General features: G+C 33.7%; 1 protein-coding gene across 1 annotated transcript in view; it reads right to left on the reverse strand.

The window, feature by feature from the left end:
* Positions 1-2,950: 2,950 nt before the first annotated feature.
* Positions 2,951-16,959, reverse strand: part of LOC150093875 (eukaryotic translation initiation factor 3 subunit F-like) — an 82,083-nt gene continuing 68,074 nt past the window's right edge. The window contains exons 7-8 of the mRNA XM_090412995.1: positions 7,628-7,741; positions 2,951-3,068 (exon numbers count right to left, since the gene is read on the reverse strand). Coding sequence (XP_090269121.1) covers positions 2,991-3,068; positions 7,628-7,741 — 192 coding nt within the window. The 3' untranslated portion in view covers positions 2,951-2,990. The remainder of the gene's footprint in view (positions 3,069-7,627; positions 7,742-16,959) is intronic.

The following is a 16,959-nucleotide window of genomic DNA, read 5'->3' on the forward strand; positions in this document are numbered from 1 at the left end:
AGCAGCTCTCAATGTGAACTGTAGACTAAAATACACAGAGATTATTGAAAAAAAAATGAAAGAGGTTGAGAACAAGAACCAAAACTTGGAGAATCAGTGGCAAACCTTGAAGAAAACCCTGATTGATTCAGCTAGAGAGGCATGTGGTGAGGTTGTCTGCAAGGATAGAAAAATCAGAACTCCATGGTGGACACAGGAAGTTAAAGAGGCAGTGAAGGAAAAGAAGAAAGCATATCAAAAGTTCCTGGCAAATAAGTCAGTTTGTGCTCTTAGAGAATACAGAGACAAATGTAAGAAAGCTAAACACTATGTAAAACTAGCTAAACAAATGTCATAGGAGGACTTTGGCAAGAACATTGAAAATAAATATCAAGAAGGTGGTAAGATATTCTGGAGGAAGTTGAAGAAGCTTAGAAATGGAGGAAAGAGTGTTGTAAAAGGAGTTAGAAATGATAAAGGTAACATGAAATTGTTAGAAAAAGATATCCTTGAAGTACGGAGTAATTACTTCAAAAAATTGCTAAATAAAACAAGCAGTGATAGCATAGTGGTAAAAAACACTCAACAGGCATACAGTCAGGAATACATATCCATATTTGAAGTAGAAAAAGCCATCAAAGGTTTGAAATGTGGAAAGTCAGCAGGAGTAGATGATATTCGACCAGAAATGCTGAAGTATGGTGGTATAAAAGTCCTACAGTGGCTGCAGGAAGTGCATAGTTCAGAAGGCCTGGACAGAGGGACGAATTCCTGATGATTGGAGTAGAGCTCTAATAGTACCCATATATAAAAAGGGAAATAAAACTGAATGTGAGAATTACAGAGGTATTTCCCTACTGAGTGTACCGGGCAAGATCTATGCAAATATACTTGAGAAACGGTTGAGAAGAATTGTGAAAGAAAAGCTTGGTGAAGAACAAGCTGGATTTAGGCCAAATAGAGGCTGTCAGGATCAGATTTTCACTTTACGACAAATAGTCGAGAAAGCATGGAAATATAACAAAGATCTGTATTTAAGTTTTGTCGATCTGGAAAAGGCATATGACAAGGTGCCAACAGAGAAGCTATTCAATACACTACGGTTATATGGTGTCAATGGGGCATTATATCAAGCAATAAGTCTTTATTTCAGTTGCAAGTCAGCAGTTAGAATTGAAGAAAGTACACGAAGATGGTTTAATCATTAAATCTGGTGTGAGACAAGGATGTACATTATCCCCTCTGTTATTCATTATCTATATGGATCACATTATGAAGGAAAGTGGTATTCAACATGAGATCAAAATTGGGGATGTTAATGTCAGCTCTTTGCTTTATGCGGACGATGTTATACTTCTAAATAAATCTGCTACAAGTCTGCAAGATTCACTGACTAAATTGAATAACTGTTGTAATAGATATGGTATGAAGGTCAGCAATAAAAAGACAAAGACAATGAAAATAGGCAGAATCGTTGAGACTGTCAACTGCATTGTGAACGGAGAACCTGTGGAACAAGTAAAACATTTCAGCTACTTAGTCACGATTTTTACTGAAGATGGTAAATTAAATATGGAAATAGAAACAGAATCAACAAAGCTGGTATGGTAGGAAGTCAACTGAATAAATTCATATGGAATAATAGAGAAATTAGTCGATACACTAAATTAGCTGTATACAAGACAGTGTTCAAACTAGTTTTAACTTATGGATCTGAGAGCTGGGTCAGAAGTAACACATGTGACCAAAGACTAGTGAAACTAGACAAACGAAATGGCAATATCATTTTAAAAATGAGAATATTAGGAAAGAACTAGACATTGTCAGCATTCAGGAATGCATTAGCAGAGCTGATCTCAGGTGGTATGGTCACTTGGACAGAATGGGCGAGGAAAGATTAGCAAAACAAGTGTTCTCTACTAGGTTGACAGGAAAATGACCCAGAGGAAGACCAAGATATAGGTGGATTGATATGGTACAAAGTGCCTTAGACGACAGAAATATAAGATCTGATAACGTTGGAGTCTTGACAAAAAACAGACTGATTTGGAGGAAAATTGTAGATAGGAAGTTAGTAACGATGTAAATTTTTCATGTAGTACTATCAAATCCTGTACACCCTTTGAGGGTACATGTCAGGAATTTGATGATGATGATCAGAATCCCTCACTTAAAATATAGAAATTTGCTGCAAAGTATACCATGTACATTTTATGAAGATATCTGGTCCATATCTAATTTTTGTATTTCATGCCTGCTCTAAAGAGAAAGATATTTTACAAGTGTCCACATTATTTCCCCAGGTCTGTGTAGGTCAGTAGAAGTGATGTTTGCATCCAGAAAGTTCAGTTCTAGTTGGCAACTAAAGGAAGTATTTTCTTAACCTTTCTTTGACTTTTCCCAAGTTAGTCAATCTCTGACATGGACAAGTGGGTTTTTTCTCTCAAAAAAATAAAAAAATACAATAAATAAATTAAAAAAAAAAAAAATTGGGATCTTCAACTAAAATTTGTGAAGAGAATTAAAATAGAAAATGTTTCAAAATAAAACATAAGCTAAAAATGAAAATATTTTGGACTATCTGAAGTATATAAGTTGAAAACACTGTGTTTTGTATTCTACTACTAAAATGCTATTTGCAAAATGCAACTTTTTTTATTTATTTTTAGATGACTGTCATTTTACTACAATAAGTTTATCAACCTCCCATATGTTTCACTACAAAATTATATTAAATAAGTTAATTAGGTATCATCATTTGATTCTAATGCATTTTCTTTGTGAATGTTTAGAAAATTATTTCAAAACACTAACTAAAAACACCAAAATTTTTAGTTTAATTTTAACACCAAAATTAAACTAAAAATGGAAGGAAAAGAACTATGCATGATACTGTATTTAAAAATTTTGTTTGAATATTTTTATAAGTTAAAATAAGTTTCAAGTGTGTAATAACAGCAATAAACAGACATACATCTCTGAAAGAATTTATTCCAAAAAAATAAATCTGTTCAAATTAAACTAAGCTTTTCATGAAGTGCTAACTGAGTTTTTGTAAGCTGTGCCAAATAGACAACCATCAGAAGATCCTAGAGGGGAGAAAAAAAAAAAACAATACCTTAATAGTAATAAACACTTTAATAATGATGATTAAAAAAAAAACACTAATGAAGAATTTGAATTATACATGCTCTAATTTCCAAGCCAAGCTACTTAGTTATAATAAGCCATTGAGCATAACATGAAAGGGAAAATGAGATTAAGTAGTTTGCCAGAGCTAGCTGTTAAATTATCAATGGCTATAAACCATAGATATAAACCATTCAAACTATCAGTGACTATTTTTTTTTTTTAAATAAATCAAATATATTCAGTGATCAATGAAATTGTAACATCCCAGATACTACCAATAATGGACTGTTAATAATGCATAAAAAGTGGCAGAATTCACTAGGTAGGTCATGTGTGTATATGGGGAATGGGAACACTCAAACCCTCCCCAATGAACAGTGGAAAAAATACAGGTTCATGGTAATACTATCAGAGAATGTTTTGTGAGAATTCTTGGGTTTCTGACAGATATGTATTATAATAATAATTAAAGGCCCAGAGACAGACTTGCATAATCTTAGCCCTTGGCCAAAAAAGAGAGAGCAATGTATATTCTCAGATTCTGATCAGGCTCTTCTGGGCTTCTTTAAAACTAACTATTCTGGGTTTTATGCTGGTACTATTAAAATTCTTACATTTTACATATCAGCCTAACAAAATTTGGAACCTCCAGTGAGGACCTAGGAAAATAGTTTTCTTTTACACTGCTCAAAAATGAAAATTGCTTGACATCTCCCTGACAATCAAATATATTAAGGTAAACATTGAGATTTTATTTTTATTACCTGTATAAAATCATAATCTATAGCCAAATTTTAGATAACTCCAAATGCTTACTGCTGAAGTGTTAACACACCACAAGAATAACTATGATAACACTAAATAATTAAGTTTACATTATCACTAGCTGCCTATCTAATTTTCTTTCAAATTAGTCTGTTATTTTTTAGGTTTCAATGTTGTCAGGTAGCTCTGCTCCCACATTCTTGAATGCTAATGATATCAAGTTTCTTTGTAGTAGCTCTATTTTTAATGCAATTCAACTACTTATGCCATTCATTCACTCCACTAATTTCTCTCAAAACTCCCATAATACCATAATTTAAAACTGGTTGTGCAGTGTATAAACAAGACAACTATACAAATCAGATAATTCATTCTTGATTTTCTCACAATATTTTGCACCAAGAACAGAAACTTGTAAACTGAAACAAAGTATTTTAAATCTACATTTCTATATTTGTTTAATTATATTAAAAAATAATGGGCTACACTAGGAAGTATACATGTAAATTCAATACTGAAATACACATCAATATCATAACATGATTTGAAATATCTTTTCTTGACATAGCAAGTTGTTCAATCACAAAGATGTTAAAACAACATTTTATGATTTGCAGCATGTTTTTTTTAATTGCAAGTTTTCTTTTATGAAAAAGAATGTATAATGATAATATGTTTTTTTTTTTTCAGTGACATCCATAAAAGGAAAAAATAGCACATTTGTACTATGGATAGGATAGGTAGTTAGTTGGATAATCTGAAAACTATTTTAGAAACCAAAGGTGTCTTTTTTTTCCCAAAAAAGTAGGGAAGTGATCATGCACTGGGTAAAAAAACTACCATTTCTCTAAATTAAATAACAGCTGTAACAAATTTGGCATGAAAATCAATAATAAAAAAAGACCAAAATCACAATCATACCAATGAAATTAGGCAGGAATATAAAAAAAACTTCAGGTGCATTTTCAATAAAGAACCGATAGAAGTAAAATATTTCAGCTATTTGGGCATAATTTTAGCGAATTAAATTTGAAAATAGATTACAGATATGAGTTCTGATAAAAATTAGAGGAGTGAACAAATGGCATCAATGGCAGAACCATTAAAAATGAAGACAGTAGGGAAAGAACTTGATATTGTTTGCATTCAAGAATGTGTGAGCAAGGCTAATGTAAGGTGCAGTTAGCAAAATAAGTGTTTGATGTCAAGATAGCAGGAAAGAGATCTAGAGGAAAACTAAGGGGTCTAGATGGATTGATTCACTCAGAATTGCCTTAGAAGCACAAAATGTTAAATACAATAATATTGGAATGCTAACAAGCAATATACTAATCCGGAGGAAAACTGTCGATAGGAGATCAATAATAATGTAAACTTATATAATAATACATATATAATATATACAGTATTCCCCCTCTTCCTTATCTGAAGGGTATACGTTCTAAGACCCCCCCCTCCTGTGGATACCTGAAACCACAGATAGTACCGAACCCCATGTATACTATGTTTTTTCCTATACATACCTATGATAAAGTTTAATTTATAAATCAGGCACAGTAAGAGATTAACAACAATAACTATAATAGTAAAATAGAACACTTCTAATAACATAGTGGAATGAAAGTTATTTGAATTTGAACGGAATCTTAGCAACCTCAGCATACGTTGTTGTTTTTTATATTATTTGTTTATTATTTTCTCAAGTCAAGAACTTTCACCTTTCCACTTAAAAGAAAGCACTTTATGGCTTCTCTTTGGCATGTTCGAATTGCCAGCATCACTACTCTTGCATTTTGGGGCCGTTATTAAGTAAAATAAGGATTACTTGAACACAAGCACTGCAATAACATGACAATCAATCAGATAACCAAGAACTACTCAGAACATTGCACAATTTAAAACTTATGAATTGTTTATTTCTGGAATTTTCATTTAATATTTTTGGATGGCTACTAAGCGACTAATGGGTGGGTAGCGTATATGGTACATCATATGATATGCTGAACAAAGGGGTAATTCATGTCCCGGATGGGACGGCATGAGATTTCATCATGTTACTCAGAACAGCGGGCAACTTAAAACTTATAAACTGTTTATTTCTGGAATTTTCCATTTAATATTTTTGGACCAGGGTTGACCAAGGATAACTGAAACTATGGAGAGCGGACCTGAAGATAAGGAGGACTACAGTGCAATAATAAATAAAATAAGATAATAATAATGTATAATAATACAAGTGGGGAAAAGCAAGTGGTTCTGCCACTGTATAAAGCACTGGTCAGAAAACACACTTGGACTATTGTGCTCAAATTTGGTCACCTGGTTTTCAGTGTGATGTGGAAACGTTAGAGGGTCTAGAGACGAATCAATAAGACAATATCAGGACTCTAGAATGCTGGCTACGAGACAGAAATGTGGATTGCAGGGTTTGGTAAAAGAGGTGAAATGGCAGAAACGTTTAAGTTAGTGAGAAGATTTTATCAGATTAATCCAGATCGGATTATAAAGAGTAGAAGATGAGAAGGGAAGAACCAGAGACCATCACTGGAAGTTATGTAGGAATGTGGTGAAGTGGGACATGAGAAGTAGATTTTTTTTACATGGAGAATTGTCAGTGAATGTAATGCATTACCAGAATGTGTTGTTAATGCAAGGAGTATTAAGGATTTTGAGATTCGGTATGATAAATATGTTGTCAGTTGAATGAACCTCCCCATGATGAGTCTGCTAACTTCACGGAGGGTGCAAAAATAATAATCATCAAGGGTGTCAAAGTTGTATACAAGTGGGTTAGAAATAAACCCAGAAATTAGAAATAAATACTTGACCAAAAACTAAAGACCACAGATATGAGTCCTGAGAAAGATTAGGGATATGAATAGATGGCATCAATGGCAATATCATATTAAAAACAAGATATTAGGAAAGAAATTGACATTGTTAGCATCTAGGAATGTGTTAACAGAGCTAATCTCAAGTGGTATGGTCACTTAAACAAAATGGGAGAGGAAAGACTAGCAAAATAAATGTTCTCTTCCAGGTTGGCAGGAAAAAGACCCAGAGGAAGATCAAGATAAAGGTGGATTGATACAATAAAAAATGATTTAAAAGACAGAAATATAAGATCTGATAATGTTAGTCTTGACAGATAACAGATTGACTTCAAGGAAAATTGTTGATAGGAAGTTAGTAATTATGTAAGTTTTTCATGTAGTACTATCATAATATCCTATACACCCCCTTGAGGAAGTACATGTCAGGAATTTGATGATGGTTCTGAGAGCTGGGTTAGAAATAACATTTGACCCAAAACTAGAGACCACAGATATCAGAGTCCTGAGAAAGATTAGGGGCATAAATAGGCAATATCATATTGAAAAACAAGGATATTAGAAAAGAACATGACATTGTAGCATCCAGAAATGTGTTAGAGAGCTAATCGCAGGTGGTATGGTCACTTAAATAGAATGGAAGAGGAAAGATTAACAAAACAAGCATTCTCTGCCAGGTTGGCAGAGAAAAAAAACAAGAGGTAGGTGGACTGATACAGTAAAAAGTGCCTTAGAAGAAAAAAAATATAAGATCTGATAATGTTGGAATCTTGACAGATAACAGATTGATTTGGAGGAAAATTGTAGATAAGAAGTTAGTAATGATGTAAGTTTTTTATGTAGTACTATCATATCCTGAACATCCCTTGAGGATACATGTCAGGAATTTGATGATGACATGATGTTAAAACAACAATCACCTTCATATTTGAGTTCAACATTTCTTGGAATTCTTCTGGATCCATTTGTGGGACACACTGCTCCATTTCCATAAGTGTTCTACCAATTGTATTGTCAGCTTGTGTTCGGCCAGCCTATTAAAAGAGAAATAAAGTCTTACCAATTTGAAACTCAATGATATAAATCTTAACAATAATATTTACAACAGACAAATTTTTACTTTCTATGTTATAATATAAACTAAGTTTTTCTTTCCTAAATTAGGAATGCTGATTATGAAATTGTCAAAATTTTGTAACACATTTTTAATATCAACATACATGAGAATTTTGCTAGTCAACCTATGGTATGTTAGTAGCTTGTGTGTAGAGAGTGAGAGGAAAGACAAAACCTGTTCACATTTTATTTGTGGACCTGTGTATTGCATTGGGAAACATAAGAGAGAAGACTGTTTCAGAGGGTTGTAGGAGACATAATGAACATGGAGAAAGGGAAGTTTATCATAACAGTTTGGAGTTTAGCTGTGAAGGAATGTTGAGGGGCTACTGCATGAATTTCAATGGATTTAGTAGAGATCAGGAAAAATTACTGATGCTAGTTTAGATGAACAATAATCATGGAAATACTTATAGAACAGAAACTGCACAAGGGCAAAAGTGAGTGAAGTGGTGAGAGATCAGTCTTCTTTTTTCTTTATTGAATTAAGTATTTTTAGGTAACTCTTAGCTATGGGCACACCCAAATGCAAGAACAGTATTCCATGATTGACTGTATTTGTAATCTGTATAAAGGCAATAGCTGTGCAGCAGTAAAGTAACACCAAAAATGAAAGAGAAATCCTAATTTTCTAGATGTTGGGAAGGTAAAAATTGTAATATGCTTATGCTATGAGAGATCTGATGTTAGTGCAACTCCAAGAAAAGAAATCTTTTATTCTAGATTTTGGCATGATCCAAAATGTTGGTTTGGAGGACAGAATTTAGAATGGTTAGTTGAGATGTAGAAATTTTTTTGCTTGCTTATTAAGAAAATTATAACACGCAAGAAAGAAATGATGTTTTTGTTTTAATCCTATATCAATGCAGCTGCTGATTTCACATTAACTGCCTTAGAATCTGTAATGCAAAACACACTTCCCTTTGGATATTGTTTTTGCTTATGTTTTTTTTTTTTTTTTTGATTTATGATGATTGATGATGTTAAAATAGCAATCACCTTCATATTTGGGTTCAACATTTCTTGGAATTCTTCTGGATCCATTTTTGGGACAATTTATTTGTTTATGCTTTGGTAGAGGATTAAAACAATAATATATCTATTGTAATTCGCTTAATAAGCAAGTGAAAAAAACTTTTTATCACTATCTCTGATACATAGTATTTTAAAAATATGACAAGACACCATTTTACTACTTCTATATGGAAAATATGTATGCATTGATTTTAACCTCATTATCTTTCTAGTTCCCACTTTGAAGACTTCATTAAAGGTTAAACTAGTGTAGGTACTGATCCTTCCCACAATGCATAGCAATATAAATACCCAAAAGGAAGTGTACTTTGCATTATGGGATACTAAGGTAACTGATGTAAAGTTGACAGCCTCTATATACAAGTAGCTTAGTCATGATGATACTTCCACTTAGGTATAGGATTAAAATGAGAATATAATCTCTTGTCCATGATTTGCACAGTGCAAGGCTTGATGAAATAAGAAGGAATGCAGCATGCTATCATCAGGAAAACTGTACTAGTTTGGCAGTCAACTGGACTTGGTTGATATTTGCATGTGAGCAAGAGAGTGAAAAAATAGGGTCCTGTGGTTCCTAGCATTGATGGTGAAGTCAGAACCTTCCACCCTCACTCACAAGTGAACATTTAATTAGGTAATCTTTAGTAGATAATCCTGAATTAATACCATAGTAGGCTATGGTACTAATTCAGGAAACTCTATAGAGACAAATATGAACTTTTCAAGCCACTTCCTGGTCTCCAATTAGCAGTGGATTCTACATCAGACAATAAACAACATCAATAACCTAAAGGCATTCAAAAATATCCATGCCACAGTGGGATTTGAACCAAAAGTTTGCAAACTGGAGAACAGAGATGCAATCCATTCAGCCAACAAAGCTGTAGAAATGCGCATTTGTGTGAAAATGTTCATAGCAAATTAGACAAAAACCATCATATTGCACATACTGTTTATGCATATGAAAGAAGGCTTGAAGTAAGTAATTATAACTTTCCTCTTACACTACATTATAACCTCTGTTATTAAAAGCATTTTTTTCCCTTTTTAATAATAAAAGAAACTAATGCAATAGTTTCTTTAAAAAAATATGGAGAAAATAAAAAAAATAGACCACCAGAAAAGAATTATTTTCAGTCAAAAGCTATGTTTCCTTAGTTAATTTAAAATACAGTCATACCCCGAGTTTACGCGGTAGATGGGACCTACAAAAAGCACGTAAGTCGAATTCGCGTAGCTCGGGGTATAATTTTACATGTAATTTCCATATATACAAACATAGAAAATATTAGTTAATTGGGACCAAAGGTTTACAAAAACACCTATTTTTTTTAAAGAAATATAATCATAATTGTAGTTTTTTGTACATAAAAAAAAGAAAGTTATTTCTATGTCAATCATTTCATAAAATCTAATAGATTCGTTTGACGGCATAATGTCTTTTTCTTGTCACGCAAAATTTCTTCATAGCAAGCCAATGATTTTTTTTATTCCTTGCCTTGTGGCTACAATTCGTTCCCCATTAGAATCTATATCCTCCAAAATCTGTAAACCTTTCTTTTATGATTGTTCTTACTGTGGATTCGTGGAGACTGAACTTCTTTGCTAGCTCACAAATTTTCATTCCGCCTTCAAAATCCTTAATAATGTTGAGTTTTGTTTCAAAAGTCGATGTTTTTCTTTTCTTGCTAGCAGTAGAAGAATCGGACTTGGTTCTTTTGGACGATATTATTATTTTTTATGTGATAAAATTTGTATCAAGAACATAACATTAAACAATAGCAAGGCTTGTAGACTATAAAAATTGTGTATGAATGGAGAATGCACGAAACACGTCAGTGCCTGTTCACAGCATGTGCGACACTAGTGAATGCGGCTGGCGCCGGAAACATACGACTAGTGGTGAAGCGGAATGGGAATACGTACATATAAGAAACCATGTAACTCCAGATTCGCATAAGTTGGAACATGTCTGTATGTGAACCTAAACCATAGATTCTGAATTCCAAAAGACCAAAAAAGTTGTTATCTTCCCTGCTCTAGAGAGGGAAGGTGGTTGAAAGAACATTCAAAATTTAGTACTTTCCTCCAACCTTGATTTTATTTACAAGATTATAAGTATTATTCTCCACAGTTACAAAATTCTTAAATACATATCTGATTCATCTCCCTGCATGCATGTGTTGCAAAGCAGTAGCAAAGTCCTTTCTCCTCACAAACTTCTACTTTATAGAAATCACTCATCAGTAGAATACCACCACAATTTCTCAGACTTTTCTTACTAATACAAAATATAGCACATACACTTACTTCATAATGTTATGAAGATTTCATGTTAATTCTTCTAGATTTTCATTTTTACATATTCTTTTAATTCTCTTCTTCCCTCCTTCTGTTTCTTTCATTATTGCTTGAAGTTATATATATATATATATATATATATATAAAAGGTTTAATGACTATTACCGAGAGAAAAGATGACAAGATATATTTAACAAGATACTACTAGTTTACTAGTTTCGTTACATGAACATCCTCAGGTATCATAATCAAAGAAGTATATAAAAAATTACAGAGACTTAATATTGTACTAACAGAACAAGTATAAAAAACAGTAGCGTGTTTCAAAAAAATGCAAGTATGAGTTCCAAACAAACAAATACTAAGCGCTGTCGCGAGTGCGCCAGTACTGAACAGAAGCAACGTGTGCGTCAGAGAGATTGTAACTCAGGCTGTTGTTGATATGAGAGGAATCTAGAGAAATTTCCCTAGATTCAACAATCTTTCTTTCGAGTTCATCGTAGTACACATGGATGTTAGCAGTTTGAGTCCAGTTTACAATGTGCTGGCGGCCTTTGTCTGAGTTAGCTGAAAAGAGAACGTAGCTAGAGAGAGAGCGCTAGCTCTAGTCCTGTTATAGGAGATATCTCTATGGTGTTCATCCAAACGAAGAAGGATGGATTTAGCAGTCTGTCCATAGTATGGCTTTCCGCAATCACACAAAATCTTGTATACTCCTGGAAACTGAGTAGGAAGATGTTTCTGTTTATGTTTGCAAAGTAATGAACAAAGTTTTGGAAGCGCAGTGAAGCACGTTTTGAAGTTGAATTTCTTGAGAATCTTTGCCAGTTTTGGTGAAAGAGAGCTGATGTAAGGCAAGGAGATGAAGGCTCTTGGGGAAGAGGGATCTTCAGAAGTAGTTGAGTGCCTGGGGGAAAGAAATTTGTCAATTTTCTTTGGAGAGAAACCATTGTTAATAAACGTTTTTTTAAGAAAACGGAGTTCATTTTCAATTTCTGTTTCTTCTGTAAGTAATGATTTGGCTCGGTGGACTAAAGTGGAAATAATACCACATTTTTGTTGGGGATAATGATGGGAGGAAGCATGAAGGTATCTGTCAGTATGAGTAGACTTTCTAAAAATTGAGATTTTAATGCTCTCAGCACATCTGGTAAGTTTGAGGTCTAAAAAGGGAAGGCAGTCATCTGATTCCAGTTCGAGGGTGAAAGAGATTTTTTCATGGCACTTGTTTAGGTGGTCTAAAAATAAATAGAGGTTATTGATGCCATCTTCCCAGATGAGGAAAATATCATCAATATAGCGGTACCAGACTTTTGGTTTAAAGTGAAAGGAGTTAATAGCTTTTCCTTCAAATTCGTTGAGAAATATATCTGCAAGAATCGGAGAGAGTGAGCTGCCCATAGCCAGACCTGAGTTTTGTAAGTAGATCTTGTTATCATATTTGAAATATCCTGACTTTATGCAATGGGAGAGAAGAGCAAAGAGTCTTTTTGATAATTTGTTCTTGAGCAGGAACATTTGTAAAGAGAGAAACAATATCAAAACTGGCCATTAAATCTGTTTTTTTTAAGTTTGATGTCCTTGATTTTAGAAACAAAATCTGCAGAGTTTTTAATATGTGAAGAAGAAATTCCAGAAAGATTTCTTAGAAAACTCGCTAGAAATGTGGAGAGAATATAAGTGGGAGAGTGTATGCCCTCAACTATAGGTCTGAGTGGGCAGTTATTTTTGTGAATCTTGGCAAGAACATACAGTCGAGGTATCAAGGGATGAAGTGACCGAAGAGAAAGCCGAATGTTTCTTTGTAACTCTAAGGTGGTTTTTAATAAATTATTAATTATATTGTGTAGTTCATCTTGGAACCATTTAAAATAAATTAGCACTCTTAAGGCTTTTAAAATACAGAATTTAAATAAAATAAAATTCATTAGAAAATATGATTCTCTTAAATATAATCAGGATAGCAAAACTTCTCATTTTGACTCTACCTATCTAAAAAAAGTTGTCATCAATAAGTCTTCCCATCAGTTATCTTTGGCAGAAGAAAGCATACTTGCTAAAGGTCTCAACTTTGTCACTGCTCCTACATCCATCCCTAGAGAACATCTCTCAACAAAGATAGAAAAGGCAGCTTCTTTATTACCAAACAAAGACGCTAACCTCCTCCGTATGGAAGCAATTTTCTGTATAAATAAAGCTAGACCTCCACCTGACAACATTTCTTACTCTGAAAGGAAAGCTATCAAGTCCTTAAAAGATAATAGTAACATAGTTATCATTCCGGCAGACAAAGGGAATGCAACTGTCATCTTAAACAAGTCTGATTACCATAATAAAATCTTGGAACTTTTAAATAGTGATACCTACTCAGAAATTGCTAATGACCCTACGATGGAACTACACAATAGAACTAATAATTTATTAAAAACCACCTTAGAGTTACAAAGAAACATTCGGCTTTCTCTTCGGTCACTTCATCCCTTGATACCTGGACTGTATGGTCTCGCCAAGATTCACAAAAATAACTGCCCACTCAGACCTATAGTTGAGGGCATACACTCTCCCACTTATAATCTCTCCAAATTTCTAGCGAGTTTTCTAAGAAATCTTTCTGGAATTTCTTCGTCACATATTAAAAACTCTGCAGATTTTGTTTCTAAAATCAAGGACATCAAACTTAAAAAAACAGATTTAATGGCCAGTTTTGATATTGTTTCTCTCTTTACAAATGTTCCTGCTCAAGAAGTCCTCGATCTTCTCAAGAACAAATTATCAAAAAAATTCTTTGCTCTTCTCTCCCATTGCATAAAGTCAGGATATTTCAAATATGATAACAAGATCTACTTACAAAACTCAGGTCTGGCTATGGGCAGCCCACTCTCTCCGATTCTTGTGGATATATTTCTCAACGAATTTGAAGGAAAAGCTATTAACTCCTTTCACTTTAAACCAAAAGTCTGGTACCGCTATATTGATGATATTTTCCTCATCTGGGAAGACGGCGTCAATAACCTCTATTTATTTTTAGACCACCTAAACAAGTGCCATGAAAAAATCTCTTTCACCCTCGAACTGGAATCAGATGACTGCCTTCCCTTTTTAGACCTCAAACTTACCAGATGTGCTGAGAGCATTAAAATCTCAATTTTTAGAAAGCCTACTCATACTGACAGATACCTTCATGCTTCCTCCCATCATTATCCCCCACAAAAATGTGGTATTATTTCCACTTTAGCCCACCGAGCCAAATCATTACTTACAGAAGAAACAGAAATTGAAAATGAACTCCGTTTTCTTAAAAAAACGTTTATTAACAATGGTTTCTCTCCAAAGAAAATTGACAAATTTCTTTCCCCCAGGCACTCAACTACTTCTGAAGATCCCTCTTCCCCAAGAGCCTTCATCTCCTTGCCTTACATCAGCTCTCTTTCACCAAAACTGGCAAAGATTCTCAAGAAATTCAACTTCAAAACGTGCTTCACTACGCTTCCAAAACTTCGTTCATTACTTTGCAAACATAAACAGAAACATCTTCCTACTCAGTTTCCAGGAGTATACAAGATTTTGTGTGATTGCGGAAAGCCATACTATGGACAGACTGCTAAATCCATCCTTCTTCGTTTGGATGAACACCGTAGAGATATCTCCTATAACAGGACTAGAGCTAGCGCTCTCTCTAGCCACGTTCTCTTTTCAGCTAACTCAGACAAAGGCTGCCAGCACATTGTAAACTGGACTCAAACTGCTAACATCCATGTGTGCTACAATGAACTCGAAAGAAAGATTGTTGAATCTAGGGAAATTTCTCTAGATTCCTCTCATATCAACAACAGCCTGAGTTACAATCTCTCTGACGCACACGTTGCTTCTGTTCAGTACTGGCGCACTCGCGACAGCGTGTAGTATTCGTTTGTTTGGAACTCATACTTGCATTTTTTTCAAACACGCTACTGTTTGTTATACTTGTTCTGTTAGTACAATTTTAAGTCTCTGTAATTTTTTATATACTTCTTTGATTATGATACCTGAGGATGTTCATGTAACGAAACTAGCAAACTAGTAGTATCTTGTTAAATATATCTTGTCATCTTTTCTCTCGGTAATAGTCATTAAACCTTTTTTTTATAATATTCCAACCGAGTAAAAATGAATTTTGAAAATATATATATATATATATACACACATAAATAAATATAAATGTTAAAAATATTAAATGACTAAAGACTGAGATTAACATAAAAGGTTTTAATTGCACAACTAGTTTTGTCTAACATAGACTTCTTCAGATGCTAAAAAACATATAAGAATCCCAGTAAAGAACTATAGAGGAACTGGATCTGAACAGTATTAAAAAATGCAGCAAAAACACTGTAGATGCTAAAGCCTGGATGAGTTTAAAAAGAACAACAATCTCCAACTGTATTATTAGGCACATGCGTGCTTCCACGATCTCACGAACGCCAATATAGGATAGCAGAGCTGTGGCAGTCTGATAAGTTGTAGCTTAAATAATTATTGATATTAACACGGTTTAGGATTATTTCTTTTGACTCCAAAATTTTTCTTTCTATCTTGTCATAACAACAGTGACGATTGTTAGACTTTTCCTAGAGTACTGGATGTGGGAGGCCCTCCTTGTTCGAATTTGCTGAAAACAGGACATGGCTAGATAAGGTGGTAGCTCGAGTTCTCTTGTAGTTGATGTCTCTTTGATATGGAGTTCGATTGATTTTCTGTCTGTCCAAAGTAAGGCTTGCCACAGTTGCAGAAAATTTCATAAACGTCGGGATCTTTGAGACCATAGCATGACTTTCATGTCTTTGGTCGACTGAGAAGGCAATGTAGCTTAGGCAGTGTTGTGAAGAAGGTTCAAATGTTAAATTTTCTTAAGATTTTTGCTAATTTTGGAGAGATAGAGCTGATGTAAGGAATAGAAATGCTGCCCTAAGAAACTGTAGTATCTTCATTACGGTATGGGGGAGGACTGAAAAGGAGTTTGTTGATAATTATCTTTGAATAGCCATTCAACTGAAATGTACTTTGAAGTAGATTAAGTTCGTTGCTAAGATCCTGTTCATCTGAAAGAAGTGAGCGAGCCTGGTGTCCCACCCCCATTTGCCTCATACTCAATATGGTATTGTGAAAACACTATTAACAGCCATCTCTCTTGTAACCAGAATTACTATACAGGTAAAATTAATGACATCGCTCACATTTTTCTTAATAAAATACTATTCCTATTTTCTATATCTAGGGCATAATGTAGAAAGAATAGAAAATTGAGCTGCATAAAATATGTTCAATATTTTAACATATTTTATATATATATAGAATAGAAAATATAGAATTTTTATATTGAATAGAAAAAGAAATGAGATTGCATAGCCTAAATTACATATCAAGTATTCTATCCTTATCTACTCATCTAAAGAGTAACTCTTTTTCCTCTTACTCTTTCCCCTGTGGGTGTGCTCAAAAGGGAAGACACAATGCCCTCTATATGTATGTTTTATTTTTCCATGCGAAGTAACCAATGTTTCATGTAGATGTCTGTGATGTTAAGGGGAAAAAAATTATTTTTAACAGTGATCTGGTGTCATTTAAGGGAATTATACAGTGAAGAAAGAAATTATGTCAAAAATAACTGATGTTATATGTGCTGTTTAGAATTAAATGTATGAGTTGATTTTTTTTTTCATTTTTTTTTTTTTTTTTATGAAAGTTATGACTAGTGAGTGGAGAAGGGAGAATAAGTAGTACTCCCTTATGGACATGTGTTATGTGGTTATGGATTGTTGGA

Source organism: Typopeltis vanoorti, chromosome 23, assembly GCF_054136105.1.
Source record: "Typopeltis vanoorti isolate ZY-2024b chromosome 23, IOZ_Tvanoo_1.0, whole genome shotgun sequence".
NCBI classification, from domain to species: domain Eukaryota; kingdom Metazoa; phylum Arthropoda; class Arachnida; order Uropygi; family Thelyphonidae; genus Typopeltis; species Typopeltis vanoorti.